The sequence below is a fragment of the Prenolepis imparis genome, unplaced genomic scaffold (genome assembly GCF_030444845.1).
Source record: "Prenolepis imparis isolate NDT839.2.m4 unplaced genomic scaffold, iyPreImpa1.0 SCAF_9, whole genome shotgun sequence".
Lineage (NCBI taxonomy): Eukaryota > Metazoa > Arthropoda > Insecta > Hymenoptera > Formicidae > Prenolepis > Prenolepis imparis.
The window spans coordinates 10,485,653-10,501,675 of NW_028141167.1; the positions used below are offsets into that span (position 1 = coordinate 10,485,653).

Here is a 16,023-nt window from a genome sequence, read left to right on the forward strand (position 1 = left end):
TCTATGGTCAGAGTCACGTGACAACTTCAACGCGGTGCGCATGCGCGGCAAAGACGTTCAATCGAATTTCATACGACATTGCGCGATACATTATTATATAGAGAGAGGAAATTTTTCATGTATATTATCTAAATAAATATTTAATTGCTTTAGAATTGTGCCGCAAAAAGCGAGAAAAGAATGTGAAACGATTTCTACCGCGACTTCCTACAATTAGAGATTAACGCAGAAACGAGGATTTTTCAAAGGATTTCTCCGTTTAATCATCTTATGAAATATACAAGGATAATTCGAAGCACATGCCTTTCGCTAAACGAGGTACGTGTAGATATTACAATCGGTTTAATTTTACGACACTGAATTACATAATTATGTACACATCATTTAACTGCATATAAAACATACAAAAGGTTTTTTTTAAGATTAATCATCGAGTCGTTGATAAATCGCCACCGAAATATTACCGCCTTTAGCACCAGAGCTCGACTTTTCGAATCGTTCGAATTTGACAACTTTCGGTATACCGGGTATCTATGAAGCTCGAAGCTTTTATCGCGGTCCAAGAAAAACGAGTCGTCATCCCGTAAGACTTGAGCATATTTTTATAACTTTGTAATTTTTTTTTTCCACTATAATCATCATGAAAATAATTGATAAAGTATGTCTAGAAGCGATTTTATCGATCGTTTTGACGATCTTTTTTTTGTATAAAAGAAAGATCGAGCGAGACTGAAATACATTACATTGGAATACACGCAAAGACCCCATTATTAATTTCGCCAAGATCAATAGAAACGTTAGTTTTGCATTAATTACGGGATGATCGATACGTAAGCGCTGGATAAATACGCGCGCGATGCGATCTCTGCTAGGTGCTCTTTCTCTTTTTCTTTGTCTCTCTCTCTCGTCTACGCTAATGATAACGCATTTAACGAAATGTGGCGTATTTGTTCGCAATTCGGTTCGTTATTCGGTCGTTTACAAATGTTGCCATAAAAACATGATTTACGACGCTTTGTGTCGGCGCCGGAAATAAGCCATCAATGAGATGATCGCAAATGAAGCTGCTTGCACGCACGCTTCTCACGCAATTACGTAATTACGTAATTATATAATATATAATATATATAACTGCGTGCGAAATGTATAAGCGGGCCGTTTATTATATCTATATCTTTCTATCATATGAAATTACGCGGAGAAAATGAGATTCTCCTATTATTACATAGACCGTTCTCGAAGTGAATCCGCGCTAAAATCGTATCTCGATCGCAATGGAACCCGATATATACGATGTATTTTTTAGTGATGCACGTCTGCATCATGTTTTATCAGAAATCGATCGCATCTTCTTCCGATACGACGTATCTTGATGTTTGTTCTCTCACTCTCGATTCGACAGAGCTCCCTTCTTCTTCTCTCTTTTTCTCTTTCGAATAATCTGCGGCGTAGCAAGAATCCTTCGCAAGAATTCTTTCCGACGAAATTTCACACCGGACAAGATACGCCGAAGATTACATTTTTTTTTTTCGATTAAAATGCGCTTACTCTCGCGAGAGCTCGGTCTCGTCTCTACAATCGCGGGTCGAGTTTTATTACGCGTGAGGATTATTGCTTCTTGTTACTCCATATATGACTTTGGTCGCGTGACGAACGCAAATATCGTGTATTATTTCATTCCGCTCGCCTATTGCTTTTAAATTATGTTCAGCGAGAAGACGAGTCAAAACTTTTGAATGTGTTTTCTACGTTACAAAATTGTCCTATTTTGTTTTCTCATTTTTCTTTAGCAAAATTTCCCAACTTAACACGAAAGAAATCACAATTGACAAAAATTACAATTTATTTTGACGCATAAAATATATAAATAGAATATATTTATCGCATGCCTTCCAATTTTCTGATTAACTTGTATTGATTTATGCAAGCTTCACATTTGACAAAATTTCGATAGAGCTCAATTGACAAATAAAAAATGTATATATACTCACGTATAACAAGTTTATTTATCAATTGAATTTCATCGGGGCTTTGTCATAGAGATATAAAAAGTTTGCATGCGTACATACAATATATAAAGATGTAAATAAAGAAAAATAATGTTTGAAATAATGCTTGTTTCGCTGGATGTATTATACGCCAAAAGTAATAGGCTAGCTATATTAACATGATATTGGTCAAGAAAATACCATAAGTTTCAGCATTTTAATAACGCGTTCGTCCGCGATTTACAATAATGTGCACAGAAACGCGATGGAAGCGTGATTATATACGTGGTTAAGCTACGAGCTCTTTGATCCCTTTAACCCCTTCCCAACGATAATGTATTAACACGTATTGCGTATGAGACTCTCGGTATAATAAAATTCTCTTATCGATCTCTGATATATATAAAAACAAATGTAAAGATATAAATTATGTAAATCACAACACACACACACACAATTTATTCATCTATTTAATTCTACACACATTATCCTACGAATTCGTAACGATATTATATGTAAATATTTTATAATACAATAAAATTCAATTTTATCAAACGCGCGTAACGCACACAAATTTGTCACGTACTTTCCGTTGATGAGATTCTGCGATTTAATTATTTTTAATAGAATAGCTATATATATATAATTTAAAAATTTATTTTTTTTAATTGAGTATCTTTAGCGCAATCGTATAGTTGATGTAATAAATTTATTTACATATAATTATTTGAGCTAATCGATTTCTCTAAAAGATATTTTTGCTACACCGAGAGTCCCATAAGTTTCGTTGCGTATTTAAAAAAAAAAAAAATCACTAACTGACAGCGTCTTTTTCAACACATTTATAAATTTGCCGGATAATCGCAATATCGTATCGAGCAGAAGGGGTTAATTCGATGGCTGCATTGCAAAATCTCGGCCCTATAAATACTCGAGATAATCCGTTTACTGCAATTTTGATGCGATGGCTTTTTTTATATTTTCACAAAATATAATTATATGTCTATATAGTTTTTCAATAAATGCGTTCAATGTGTATTTTCGTTTGATATAAAAAAATGTTTATTTTTGTGATTTATTTCAGAGACAAGTGGTGTAACCATCCACTTTATATATAGATTTTTATTCATCTTTTTTACTCGTGTATCCATTGCTTTATTGAATTGTAATTTTTTATCCTGTATCTTTTTCATGTTTGTTAATACAATTTCGAGTTATATGTACACTACAATACGTTATCGTTGTCTATACATACAATACGCGTGCATTACAAGTTTTCGTCCTGCGAATAAAACAAATATACTCGATGTGACGGGGCGAGACGTCGCAATGCTATCCGATACGAAGCAAAATTGGTCTTACAATCACACAGACATAACAACGGCTACAATCGACTTTGGCTCGTATATGCAGTTAAACAATCGGACCAAGTACAACGTATTAGGGAATTAATTAATTAGATTAGACGCCGAGCATCTAATGGAGCGCCAGTTAAGAGATACAAGAGAATAAGAAGCGACACGAGAATTCGATATTCTTAAAGTTTCCTACCGAAGTACGAGGTAAGAGGAAAGAGGAAATGGCAGGGTATTATTACGACGGGAAACATACACGGTATATCCTATTAGAAAAAAAATAAATAAATATTATTTAAACGTTAATTACAAATCGGTCCGAGTGACAATGATTCTGAGATTCGATGTCACTTCGTTCCTTGGTTTAACAATTTATCGTAGACATCGATAACGATAATATTTTGGTTAAGAGTGTGTGTACGTGTGAATGCGCGCATGTGTGTGTGTATTTATTGTGTGTGAATACAAGCTATATTTCGTGTCACTTTCGATCTAGAGCAAAGTCGACGAGAGGAAGAGTTGCTTTCTGATAATTAATTAAAATAAGGATTTTTCTTCGGCGTCAAAATTAACACGCGTGTAATAGCTAAATATATATGTAAATATATATATATATTCTTATAATTTGTTGATAAATCTCTTAATAACAATAAGTTACTATAAAATTTTATTTTTGTGGAAGCGCAGTTGTGCTTAATTAACATTCGGCTTTGTATGATAATTAAAACGCGAGAATTTAGAATTTTTGATTTTTAAAAATTACAACTTTATGCGAGAAAAAAATAAACGTAGATTATTTGTATTCTACAAGTAGAGTTCACTGATGCACTTAGGCAATTGTTCATCGAAAAAAAGTGTTTTTGCGATTAGGAGAAAAAAAATAAAGACTAATGCAAAACCGATCACTGATGCTAAACGGTACGTAATATACATACGTGACTAACGATCGCTATCTACGCTCATTTAAAATACTGTCTGGTTTCGATCGACTCTTATCGATATCGATGGAACAACTTTATTATTTCTGTTTGCGTGTCGCAGAATTATTCGCGACGAATAATCGTCAAGTTATAAACGCGTTCCCTCTCCGGTTTCTCTCTATACATTGTTTTATTAAAAATTACGCTGTAGCTTGTGTATATATGTACATGTGTACACACACACACATATATATATATATATGTATATATAGATATCTTGTATGTATACATACAATATATCAATTTTTATATGTATATTATATATATATGTATAAGATACGAATAAATGTATAATAAATTAATTGTTAATGTCGTTATTAAATCTATTTACTATGCGCCATTAACAACTAGTGATATGTACTCGTTTTGAACTATAGCGTTAATTTGATGCGACCCTGAGGTGGTTGCGCATCGCCCTTGACAACCGAGGAGCGATCGGGGGAAAAAAAAGAAGCGTATTATCTTTTTTTAGTACGATAAAAATAAAAATTAATTTCACGTATATATAAATAAATAAAAAACTTTTTGCGCGCGCACCCTTATATTTGCGCAGCTTCGACCGGTCCTGCCGGTCGGTTTCCCATCCACGGATGCAAATTCCGCGTGCCCATTTCCGTTGTGTTATCGGAATCAATTCTCAACCGATTAGACGAATGCCGGCCGACGACTCTTGCCGGGTCACCGCGCAAAAGCCTTTTGTACTCCGCCAGAGCTAAACTCTCCCGGCGAAAATGTGACCGCGCACCAGACGGGCACACAAGCCCCGCCGATGTTCCCTCTCCTTCTTTTTATCCGGGGAACGATCCGATTTTTTTTTTGCCACTTTTTGCACGCCACGGCTCGGGACGATCGATATTCTCGCGTGTATTAATTCGCGCTTTCGCGAGGAGCGAGAGAGAGCCGGCTGTTTTGCGGAACAAACCTCTCGCGTTTTTTCGTTACCTCTCCCGTTGTTTTCCGCGTGTTTTTAAAGCAAACAAAAATCTATCAAAAATTTTCAACGGAAAGCTTTTTACTCTTTGAAAGTCTCCCAAGATATATATATATATATATATATATATGTAAAAATATTTGCTGCGAATAAATATGTAAAAACACGTTTTGCAAATGTCATGACGTATACCTAGCTCGGTTATGCTACATATACATATATGTACAGCTTCCCGGAGTATTTGAAAAATTTCAACCACTATAGCTGCTCGTAAATATACGGATAATCGCATTTCGAGAAATCTCGTACAACGCGATACAGCAGCATTTTGCCATTTTTCATAACTAACGCGATCGCTTCTCGATAGTTTTCGGCTCTGCATGGACACCTCGCTTTTGTGATATTTTTTTTGTTTTCGCTTAATTCGGTGCACGTGTCGAGAAACGACATCATATTACACCGTACAGGCAATTGTTGATATGTATCGTCATTTTTTTTAGCGTGGCTTATTGCTTAACGTACAGCTATGGCTCTTGGTAAAGTCTAGGACTATCTTATATCTATTCTCTTACGCCTGTACCAGCGGCGCGCAAACTCGATTTTGTGTCACCCGGACAATAATATTTCATAAATATATTAAGACAAATCACACGTACACACAAGTGAGGTAACGACATAACTAAATAAATAATCGGATTAAAATAAAACTTTGACTTTTCCACACTTAATTATATCTTTCTTTTCCGAAAAAGGATTCTGGCCCCAGTTCGTACTAATCAAGCTTGATCGATCGTCTCTTTTTTGTGACTTCAATTTTTATCATTATAAAAATAGATTGCAAGTGCAATTATCGATAATAGCAAACTCAATACTAGAAGAATAAAACATATATGTCGAAATTAATAAATAAAGGAGGTACGTTGATGTATGATCACAGAGAGATAATTTCGTATAAAGTAATATGACTTTTGATTTTTTAACGTAATAATTATCTGTACATTTGCTCTTGTCAAGTAAAAGTGTAGAGTGTGCTTTGTAGAATATCATATTTTTAACTTAATTCTATTTATACGTTTCAAAAAAATAACAACAGTTGGTCTGTATACCGAGTTGAATGCGGATTAGTTTGTGCACCTCTGATTTAGCATTCTTCGCGCGAATAATATCAAACATCTTATCGGGCCAACAACTTGAAAGACAATTCGGCGTTCGAGAAGCTGTCATCTCGATAAAATATCTGATATTTCGTTGACAGAACGTCAATTGCGCCCGCCACGTTGTTTCGTGATATGGAAACGGAATCGTATAAGTGGCGAACAAATATATATATATATATATATACATTATTCTCTATTTGTTTTCGATCGGAGGAATCTCCTCGGAGAATCATTCGCGATATACCTATCGGAACTATCGCACAGATACTGCAATCTAGGTTGAGAAAATGATAGCTGGGTTGAAAGTCGCGGTTTCAATAATATTTACAGTTGTATAAGCGATTGAAGATTAAAAATATTAGTGCGCAAAGTAATCTAAATCCCATTAATGGAAAACTGAAGTATATTCTATAATAAAAGTTCAGATAAAAAAATCGTAAATTCTAATTCGAGTTCAATGCGCGGTAAATTTAGAACCAGTACAGGGGATCGCGCTAACAATGACTAGAAAAATAAATATTGGCACGAAACGGCAATAGATATAGACGTAAAAAAAAGAGAAGCAAAAAGTCTGTAGTAAAAATATCAAAACGAAAATCGAGATGCGTCCGAGAATCGAGGACTCTTGCCGAGGGCGACGCGCCAACGTCGACTTCGTCTTTTAAATAAATCAGTGCTCTCCCCTGGGGTGCGCGATACAGACATAGTAAAGGCGAAGGGAAAAGAGGATGAGTCGCACAGGGCGCAGGGAGACGTTCTCTTTCGTAGAGATATCTCGTGGTGGAGTGTGTACCCCTGCTGCCGCTGTTGACTCGCGAAAGCCGATAAGAAGGAACGGAAGGCAAGCGCAAGTTGTACAACTTGTATCCGTAGATGTACACCGCATGTCCCTCCATTCATAGACTCCTCCTCGAGCGAATTTTCTTTCGCTGGCAGGTTGCCGTATATCCTTTATACCTTCCATCTCCGAGTCGTCGTCTAACTTCTTCGTTTTTCAATTGATAGCGTTCTGACAATGGTTATAAATTTTGAATTTTCGCGTAGCTTTAAAAATGACGTATATAATCGAGTATATATTATTCAATTGAAAAGACTCGTGTAAAACCGTATTTTATTTACTTGACGAGAATGAATTCACGCAACAAAAATCGTGGCGGGCGCAACAGCGCGAAGAAACGATTCGCAACTTTTTCGATAATTCGCGGATCCGATATATATATAATTCGAGAATTTCAATGATCCAAGGATTCATCGAAGTATAGACTCGAACAATCCAAGGATCGTTGAGCGTTTCTTATGCTAAACTTACCAAAGTATGATATGTAATTTTTCTTTTAACGACTAGCTCTCCGAACGCGAGGATGCATGCCACCCTTTCTCCAAAAAGAGATATCCTCATGCATCCCCTCTTTGTTTACACATTAATATTTTTGGTTTCATTCATCGCTCCGTGGTATAAACCCTCCTTCCTTTCCCTTTTTTCGTGCGATTCGAGAGTTCGTGCGTCAATTTCTTGGAAAATAAAAAAATGCCCAATTTATCTCGCAACCTTTCCCATAAATTTCGCGATATTAGAGCTCGATAACATATCTCTGATATTTTTGTTTCTGAAAATACAAAGTTTACGAGGAAACATATCCGAGTGTCTCAATACTTGAAGTTTATTATTCGCCGATAGCAATAAATTTCGAGTAATTACGAGAGTGTTTGAACTGGGTCGAAGATAAAGATAAATTTCTTTTACGAGAAAAGAAAAGGCTTAACAACTACGATGTGCTTATATAGACCGTAATTTTCTGGACCTAACTAATCGTACGTTCAATGCCGATTACCGTAGCAACGAAGGGCAACGAAATAATTGAGGGGGAAAATGGGGTAAACCGATCAATGGGATACGAGTCGAGGACAAACGAAGATCGAGCGACTCTCATCGATTATTCAACGAGGTTGTACAGATATATATGTACACAGCATCGATTCTTCGATATTCGGACGAAGCTTGCAGCTCGAGGTGTCTGTAAAAAACATTCGAGAACACCCGTTTGTATCGTATAATTGATTTACTTTTATGTTCGATTGTGTAATACAAACGAAGAATTGTTCTGAAAACGCTAAAGCAAAAAATTTGAATTGTAAAGAGTTCGAATAATCGTTTTGCTGGGAATATTTCCGACGGACCTCTCTTCCCTTCCACTGCTGTCACTGTGAAAATGCCCAAACGAATGACCTTTGTGTCCATTTTTCGTTCCGGAGATCGGATCGAAACATTTTTAAAGGTTCCGGAGCTTTCAAATGTGTGTGAAAAAAAGCGTGCGCGACCGATTAATTAGATTTTCGCGGGATAACAGCCCATGTTTTCACGCTTTTTCGCTTTTCACCCGCTTACCCTATTGTATAGCGTATTCCGCGACTATCGGAATAATCCACCATTTTTACTTCCGTCCATAGAAACGCGAGAAAATGTGTGTATATATAGAGATATTATCTCTCATTATTATTACAAACAATATTCGTTCAAACAAGTCGAGCAATTATATCGCTTTAATAAAAATGTTAAAGAATTTTACAAACGTAAAAACACGGGTATGCGACATTTTTTTTCTCTTTACACAACGTAATGTGTACATTATGATATTTCACTTTTAATCGTTAAAACCGCGAACAAAAAGCGATCATTAATCCAAAGTCCATTGTAAGTATAACTTATCAAAACGACCGTCAGGGTTGCAATTCAATCTCGCGTTTAGCCATTCGACATGCGAATTACGACAGCGTTTCGCGTGCATAATTAACCCGTTATTCCGCGAAACTTCTCAAGGGTTGATTGCCGCGTTATTATTATCCCGCGAGACCCAAGTAATCCGCCGCCCACGCAGAGTATCGCATAGTAATACGCTATTAAGAGAGAATCGATCCTGAATTTTACCGTACGCGCTTAGATACCCGATACTCTCGACGTGCCATAAAATTTTCTCTCTCGTCCCCCTCGGGGAGGACATTCCTCCCTGTTCCCACCCTTATCTATGAATATCTGATTTTCCTGATGCGTTGTATTTTTTTTTCTTATTCTCTTTCGACTTTGTACTCACGAGTACTAGAGGAAAGAGAGGTCGGTTACCTCTGCATACTACGAATATTCGAACGCGTAATTAGATCAGAATTCGAAGATCTCTTATGTAATCCTGCATAAATCCTTCATTCGCGACGACTTGTGCGAGATCGTTAGGCGGCGGGCCTTTCCTTCCTATACGAAGCCTCGGCTTTTCTTCCTCCTTCGAAGTCGGCGAATGCGATTGCATTTTGCATAAAATGCATATTCATAACACGCGAAAAGAAGCGCTTCCCGCGACCGTCGCATCAGAGAACTTCATTGTGTCCGGGGCATCGATATTAATATTAAGGAGGAAGAAAATGAAAAGAAAAACAGAGAGACGCTAGAAAAGTTTCGACGGTTGACGCTTTCCTAGACAAAAAAAACCCTCAGTGCAGAGATGATTCTTTATCAAGTCTACACCCCTTGAATCGTTATTATATTCAACGAGGAGAGCGAGGAAATAGGGTTGTATAGGGATAGTTGTCGGGACGACAGAGAGCCAAGCTGTGCTCCGGACGGGTCTTTACAAATTTCAGTACTTTCGCGTGGCGAGCTCGCTAGAAAATGCATATTCATCTCGGCCGCTCCGTAGAGGGTGCATCCGTAATGGAGACGAAAAGGACAAGAGGGATCCCCGCCGGATCTGCGTACATTTCGCCGGACGTCCGCGTGAATGGTGAGCAATATCGATCAGTCGGGGCAAAGAGGTTATCCGGGCACAGGCAGCAGCTGTTTCCGAAAGACCCAAATTCAATTTCTACACTTTCAACGCGCATTACATTTATGGGTCAACACGCGGACACGCGTAACAAAGCGTATATATGTCACATTTGACGTTACGTGTTCTTCTCGCGCGCGTTTCATATTTCATTCTCCCCGTAAGATACGAGAACGAGAGATGATGACGCGTGTTTACAGAGCTCTTCACACGCCGTGTGTAACGTTTGCCGTTTGAAAATATTTGTTATATCGCGACGGGGGGATGGAAAGGCCGCGCGAAATCCCTCGTAGATTGACCGGACATCGACGAATGGAAAAAAAAAAAAACGAGAGGAGAGAAAAAAAAACCACTCGCCGAGAGGAAAGGGGGTGTTAACTCTGCTAAAGTCGGGGTGAATGGCCCGAGACCGGGGCCGCGGAGGCCGAGGGAGAATATCGTGATCGCGCGATGCGCGTCAGGGAATGAAACTTTTACCCATTCCCTCTCGCAGAATAACGAGAGAGAGAGTGAGAAAGATAGAGGGGGAAAGGAATAAGAGAAAGAAAGAGAAATATAGGAACAACATTTATCTTGTCTTGCACTGGAGATCATATTTTTTCGCCGTAATTTCATTGATGATCCGAAACGACAGATAGAGAATTCGGGAGATTCACTATAAAGCCGCGAAAATTTAATATTCGTTACAAATGAAAGCGTCTACGCTCTTTTTTTTCTCTCTCTCGCATAATTACGTCTCCATTTAGACATTATTATAATCGAATGTGCAACAATTTAGCCACGCGCGAATTCTCTTATATCGTGCCAATTCTCACTCGAAATTTCTCGATTTTTACTTTATAGAAGGGTGAGATTGCCACGAACAAATGTCGTGGCAATCTTATATTAAAAAAAAAATACTCGTTAGAATATAAAAGAACTTATTTCAGAAAAAAATATTTTCTCAATCATTTAAATAAGCGTAACCGAGCGTAATGCGAGATGATTAAGGTAGAACCAGTTACGCTTCTTATCATATCGAGCAGTGTGCCGTGACTTGTAAGGCTTACAAGTTCCTTAATTGGATGCAGAGGTCGAAAATCGTAACGCGATCACGAGAAGGAGGAATATCGAGCGAGTATGTGCGTTTTTGCGTGCGTTTAAAGCGAGGCTAAGAAAGGCGATCGCGTGTCACGCGTGTAATGTCACAAACCCGCTTGATCATCGAGTCAAGGTGGAATTGAATATTCCAGTCCGCGAGGTTACTGGAAGGTTGCAAGGGGACTTTGATGGCGTGACTTTTTCAAATTCGTCCTCGGTCACGCCGCTACTTATTGTTAGTAATTGAAAATATACTTGCGACAGCAATTATCCGCTCTCTATATCGACCCAAGATTACTTGAGAATGGAGGAAAGAAGTATTCTCTCTCAGATATACATGTATTTTCCCTGTTAATTTAATCGCGGAAGATCTATGTTCCGAGCGATCTGTAAATTGTATTATTAAGTAATTTAAGGAGAGAATTATACCTTTCCATATTTTCGCAAATTAAAATTAAGATGTATATGAAAAATTCGAGGTGGCAATTTAAGGAAAGTGTGCGGCGAATTAAAATTCCTTGAAAATTCTTTGAACAAAGTGAAATTTTTGTTTCTTTGTACTTTTGAAATTTTAAAATGCACAGCGCACAGTATCGAAGAAACACAGTGAAGATGTAAAGAGAAAATTTTTCTAAAAATTCTTTTAATGAAATAATTTAATCAGGAACTATTATAAACCGTAATAATAACGATGTTGTAAGCCGGTTAACTAAGTTGAATGAAAATAAAACAAAGCACTTACGCGAATGCAATGGAGGCAAAAGTTAGATCGAAGCGCGAGGAGGAAGATCGGCGATGCGATTCTCTTTGAGATTCGCTTTGGACCAGAAATTTATCGTTGTTTCTTTGTACTTTCAAAGTCGAGAGATTGTCGAAATTGTCGAATTGGGTAGAACTTTGGGAGCCGATGATCGAACCACGTGTAACATCGCGGCGGCTGAGGAAATTGCGGAGACGAGCTCTAATTAACGAGGTCGGGATAAAGCGGAGCTCTCTTCGCTTTCAAATAGCTATAAATAAAAACTAGGTTCAGTCGTCTCTCGTAGTGTATACTAAAGATAAACATTCTCTCTTCTCGTTGAAAGTAATTTAATCGAAGCAAACAGAATTTTTTCTCTCTCCCTGCGAGCTTTAACTCGCCGTATCTGAATTTTGCAAAGACGTAGTATCAAATATTCGGAGGTTCCTCATCTACAGGGAAATTGACGCACTCGGTCTCGAATCGCGGAATCGCGAATCACTCCCGAGATCTCCGGCCGCCTGAAACGGAGCCTGAAGCGACCGCATGCAATTTATCGCACGAATTAACGCACGATGCACTTTGCCGCTCATGCACGATTCACTTGCGCTACATAAAGCGGATTATTTATGGCGTGTCGTAGCCTTTCGAGAGAAAAACTTGTCGCTAAGCAACAAGCCGCTGTCGTTTCTCGCGCTTCTCTTTTATCCCGCTTCCATGTTTTTCCCCCGCGTTCTCGATGATTGCAGACGCGTATTATTACATTAATAATCGTCAGCGATTCCTATCGACGTTCGCGTGAAAAATCAGAAAGATATATAAAAATTCTCGTGTAAAAAATTTGTTTGCTCGAAAGCTGCAAAAACCGCTCTATACGTAACGTAATTCGTCACCGTGAGGTTTAACGTACCTTGAAATTTCGCGAACAGACTCCGTGAAGGACGTTGATCTCAATTTCCATCTCGCGCCGTCATCTACCACCCTTCGTCGACGTCGAGCCGAATTATTAATTATCGATGTAATTATTCAACTCTTTCGGAGCAGGCACAAGCGCCGAGGATAAATCATTGATGCATTTCCCTTATCGCGTCGCTTTTATCGCACACGTAACATATTCGGTGTTCGATCTCTTTTGATAAAAGTTATTTGTATGTGTAAAACGTTATATACGTGCGCACGCGTTTTACAAGTTCTCTATCGGGATTTAGAAAATAATCGATTATAAAGATTTGTACGGCGTAGCCTCTCGGCGAAGCCTTTACATCTATCGCTGACGAGTTTATTCGCGGCCGGTCGGATTCCACCCTACTTCTCTTCGTGTTCCCAGAGGAACGCTTGCGCCGATATCCAGTGTCAGAGAACGATGGAGAAGAACGTTCTTCCGCGAGAGGGAAGAAATAAAGTCGGCGAGAAATAAAAGATCGCGTGTTCGGTTTCAATTTTTTTCCATTCGCAAAAAAAAGCGAATTGACGTAATTATTCCGCTCTCCCTTCCCTCCAATTCTCTCGTCGCCCTTTCTCCCCGTATACGATGATATAGTGGATCGTGCATGCGCGGGGTGCAATAAATAAAATTTCGATCTTTTTTGATCGCCGCGAGAGATCTCTCGCGTATTATATGTATGTAATATCCTTAACGACATAAGCGATATAACAACTTCCAATGTGGATTATAAAAATATTCAATCTTTGTCGTACGAACTAGTTAACCTATTGATATGTAAACTATCGATATGTAAAATTGATATGTAAAGTCACGGACCAATGTGATCCGCATGCCGCGTGGATTCGCGAAGCGATTGTGGTTTGTCTCGCGAATCCGCGTCTCTATTTTATTTTGGCCGGCGTTATTGTAACTTTGTGTTTGTGTACATGTATGTGTGTGTGTGTATGTGTGTGTGTGTATGTGTACATTGATATGTGCGTGTCCTTGTATATATACGCGTACGCTTACACGTCTGATAATTTAATAACAAGACGCTGGTCTCGCGTGCATCCGTCAATGCTCTCTCATCGTGTTACATCAGCCCGTTACGTCTCTTTCTCGAAAACAGAGGGTTCGATTAACTACTTTAATAAATAAACTACTTATCTTTGTCGGTATCCCCGAAGAGGTCAGGTCAAAGGTATGGTCGCCGATGGAAACGATGTAATCCCCGAAGAGTCTAGGATCGACGACGTCAGCTCTCGGATCTTCTCGCAGTGGTCAATTTCACCGCTGATTGGTAGCGGGGTCTCTTCTTCGGTGACGGAAGGATATTCGATCCTAGTTAAACGATCGTGCTCGCCGCTGAATGCTTGCGCGACCCGCGTCGATAACCAACGAGCCGGTACTTTCCACAATGGTTATTCCTCCGGCCAGCCGAGATCCTCGCCGACCAATTCATAGAAGCGTTGATTGTGCTCGTTGAAGAACTTCCTCAGCTTCGTCACGACCATCGGACTGACGCGCGGATGACGGCGACCCTTGCTCTCCTTCAGACACTTCTCCGAGGTCTCGTTTCTCAGGCAGTAAAAGCCCTTGGTGTGATTAAAGTAGAAGTTGTGTCGACCGATGCGCGATTCGAGCCCGAGAAAATTCTCGATTCGGCGCAGCTGCGGCACCGGGTCTTCGATCAACTGATCACCGTTCACTATGAGGATCTGCTCCCTGGGGAACACCTCCAGCCAGCGGTGCATATACGTGTGGTAGAGAGAGATGGCGACCGGTCTGTAGGATTCGTTAATGGTACCGTCGGGTCGCACAACGAGCTCCTCGAAAGAGCGGGTCGTTTGTTGTTGCTGTTGCTGCGGCGTACCGTTGTTGATTAACGTGGACGCGGTCGCTGCGTGCGTGCGCAATTGCGTGTAATCCGATATCGCTCGAGTGACCGGTTCCCGGACGATCAGCAGTAACTTGACGCTGCCGTTCATCGCGCGAATCCTCTCGGGCACCTCGGAGGTCACGAAGTAACTCGGGCTCTTCTCGATGGTGATCTGCCCCTTGAAGGAGTAGGGCATCTTGCGTCGATACCATTCCAGACCCTTCCCGTAATTGTCGTCACGGTCGAAGAAGTGAACCTCGCCGGCCGCCTTCTGTATCTGCGGGTGCAGGAAGAGCATCTCCAGCAACGCTCTCGTGCCGCATTTGCGTACGCCGATTATGATGGCCTGGGGGAGATGGCGATTCGTTCGCGGAAAGTGTACCTTGGAAGTGGAGAAAAGGAGCGGCGGCGTCGCGCGTACCTGCCATAAATCATCCGTAGCAGTTGGCAGACGGTACGTGGAGGGTCTTTGGAGACATTAACGCGACATGGAATTCTAGTCGGAGATAGAGATACGTACCTGAGAGACCAGCTCGACCGTGCGTCCTTCGACGGCGGAGACCGCGTGGAGGCTGTAAACGGCGCTATCGTAAAGTATGTGGAAGGTGAGGAAGAGGGACAGCAGGGCGACCGACAGAAAAGCGACGGCCATCTTCGATCTGGATACGCCGACCACCAGGATGCAATCCGACGCGTCACCCTCGGCCGGCCTCATGGCGGAGCGGGACATCCACCTGCGACAACCATGAAGAAACGTCGTTGTCAAAGTACTCGCGATTCCAAGAGATATCCGCTCGGTTCTCAAAGGGCAATCGTGTTATTCTCTCGTTTTTTCCTCTTTCTTGGCACGCAACAGCGCCATTAGTTACGGACGGTGTCTCTAATTTATTCTTTCCTCGTCGAGGCGCGGCAGGAATGATTAAGCCCCGCCGTGATCGTCGATTATTACAGTGTACCGTGGGATGTACTTTAATCTAAACTTGCACCAGGCCATTACAACTTTAAGTTTCCAAGCCTGATTTATCGGAATTCATTTCTCCGCAAATGTGTATAAGATTAATTGATTATTTTGCCGCACGCGTACATACCTATGTATATAGATGCACCAGGAGTTTGTTTTTCGCGTAAACGTTCCGAGCCTAAAGGAGAGCCCGAAACAATTTAGAACCACCGCAGT

General features: G+C 40.1%; 1 protein-coding gene across 2 annotated transcripts in view; it reads right to left on the reverse strand.

The window, feature by feature from the left end:
* Nucleotides 1-217: 217 nt before the first annotated feature.
* The window catches only part of Hs3st-a (Heparan sulfate 3-O sulfotransferase-A), a 43,248-nt gene continuing 27,442 nt past the window's right edge, over nucleotides 218-16,023 (reverse strand). For both annotated transcript variants that reach the window (XM_083046893.1, XM_083046892.1), the window contains exons 4-5: nucleotides 15,367-15,580; nucleotides 218-15,267 (exon numbers count right to left, since the gene is read on the reverse strand). In XM_083046893.1, coding sequence (XP_082903019.1) covers nucleotides 14,389-15,267; nucleotides 15,367-15,580 — 1,093 coding nt within the window. In that variant the 3' untranslated portion in view covers nucleotides 218-14,388. The remainder of the gene's footprint in view (nucleotides 15,268-15,366; nucleotides 15,581-16,023) is intronic.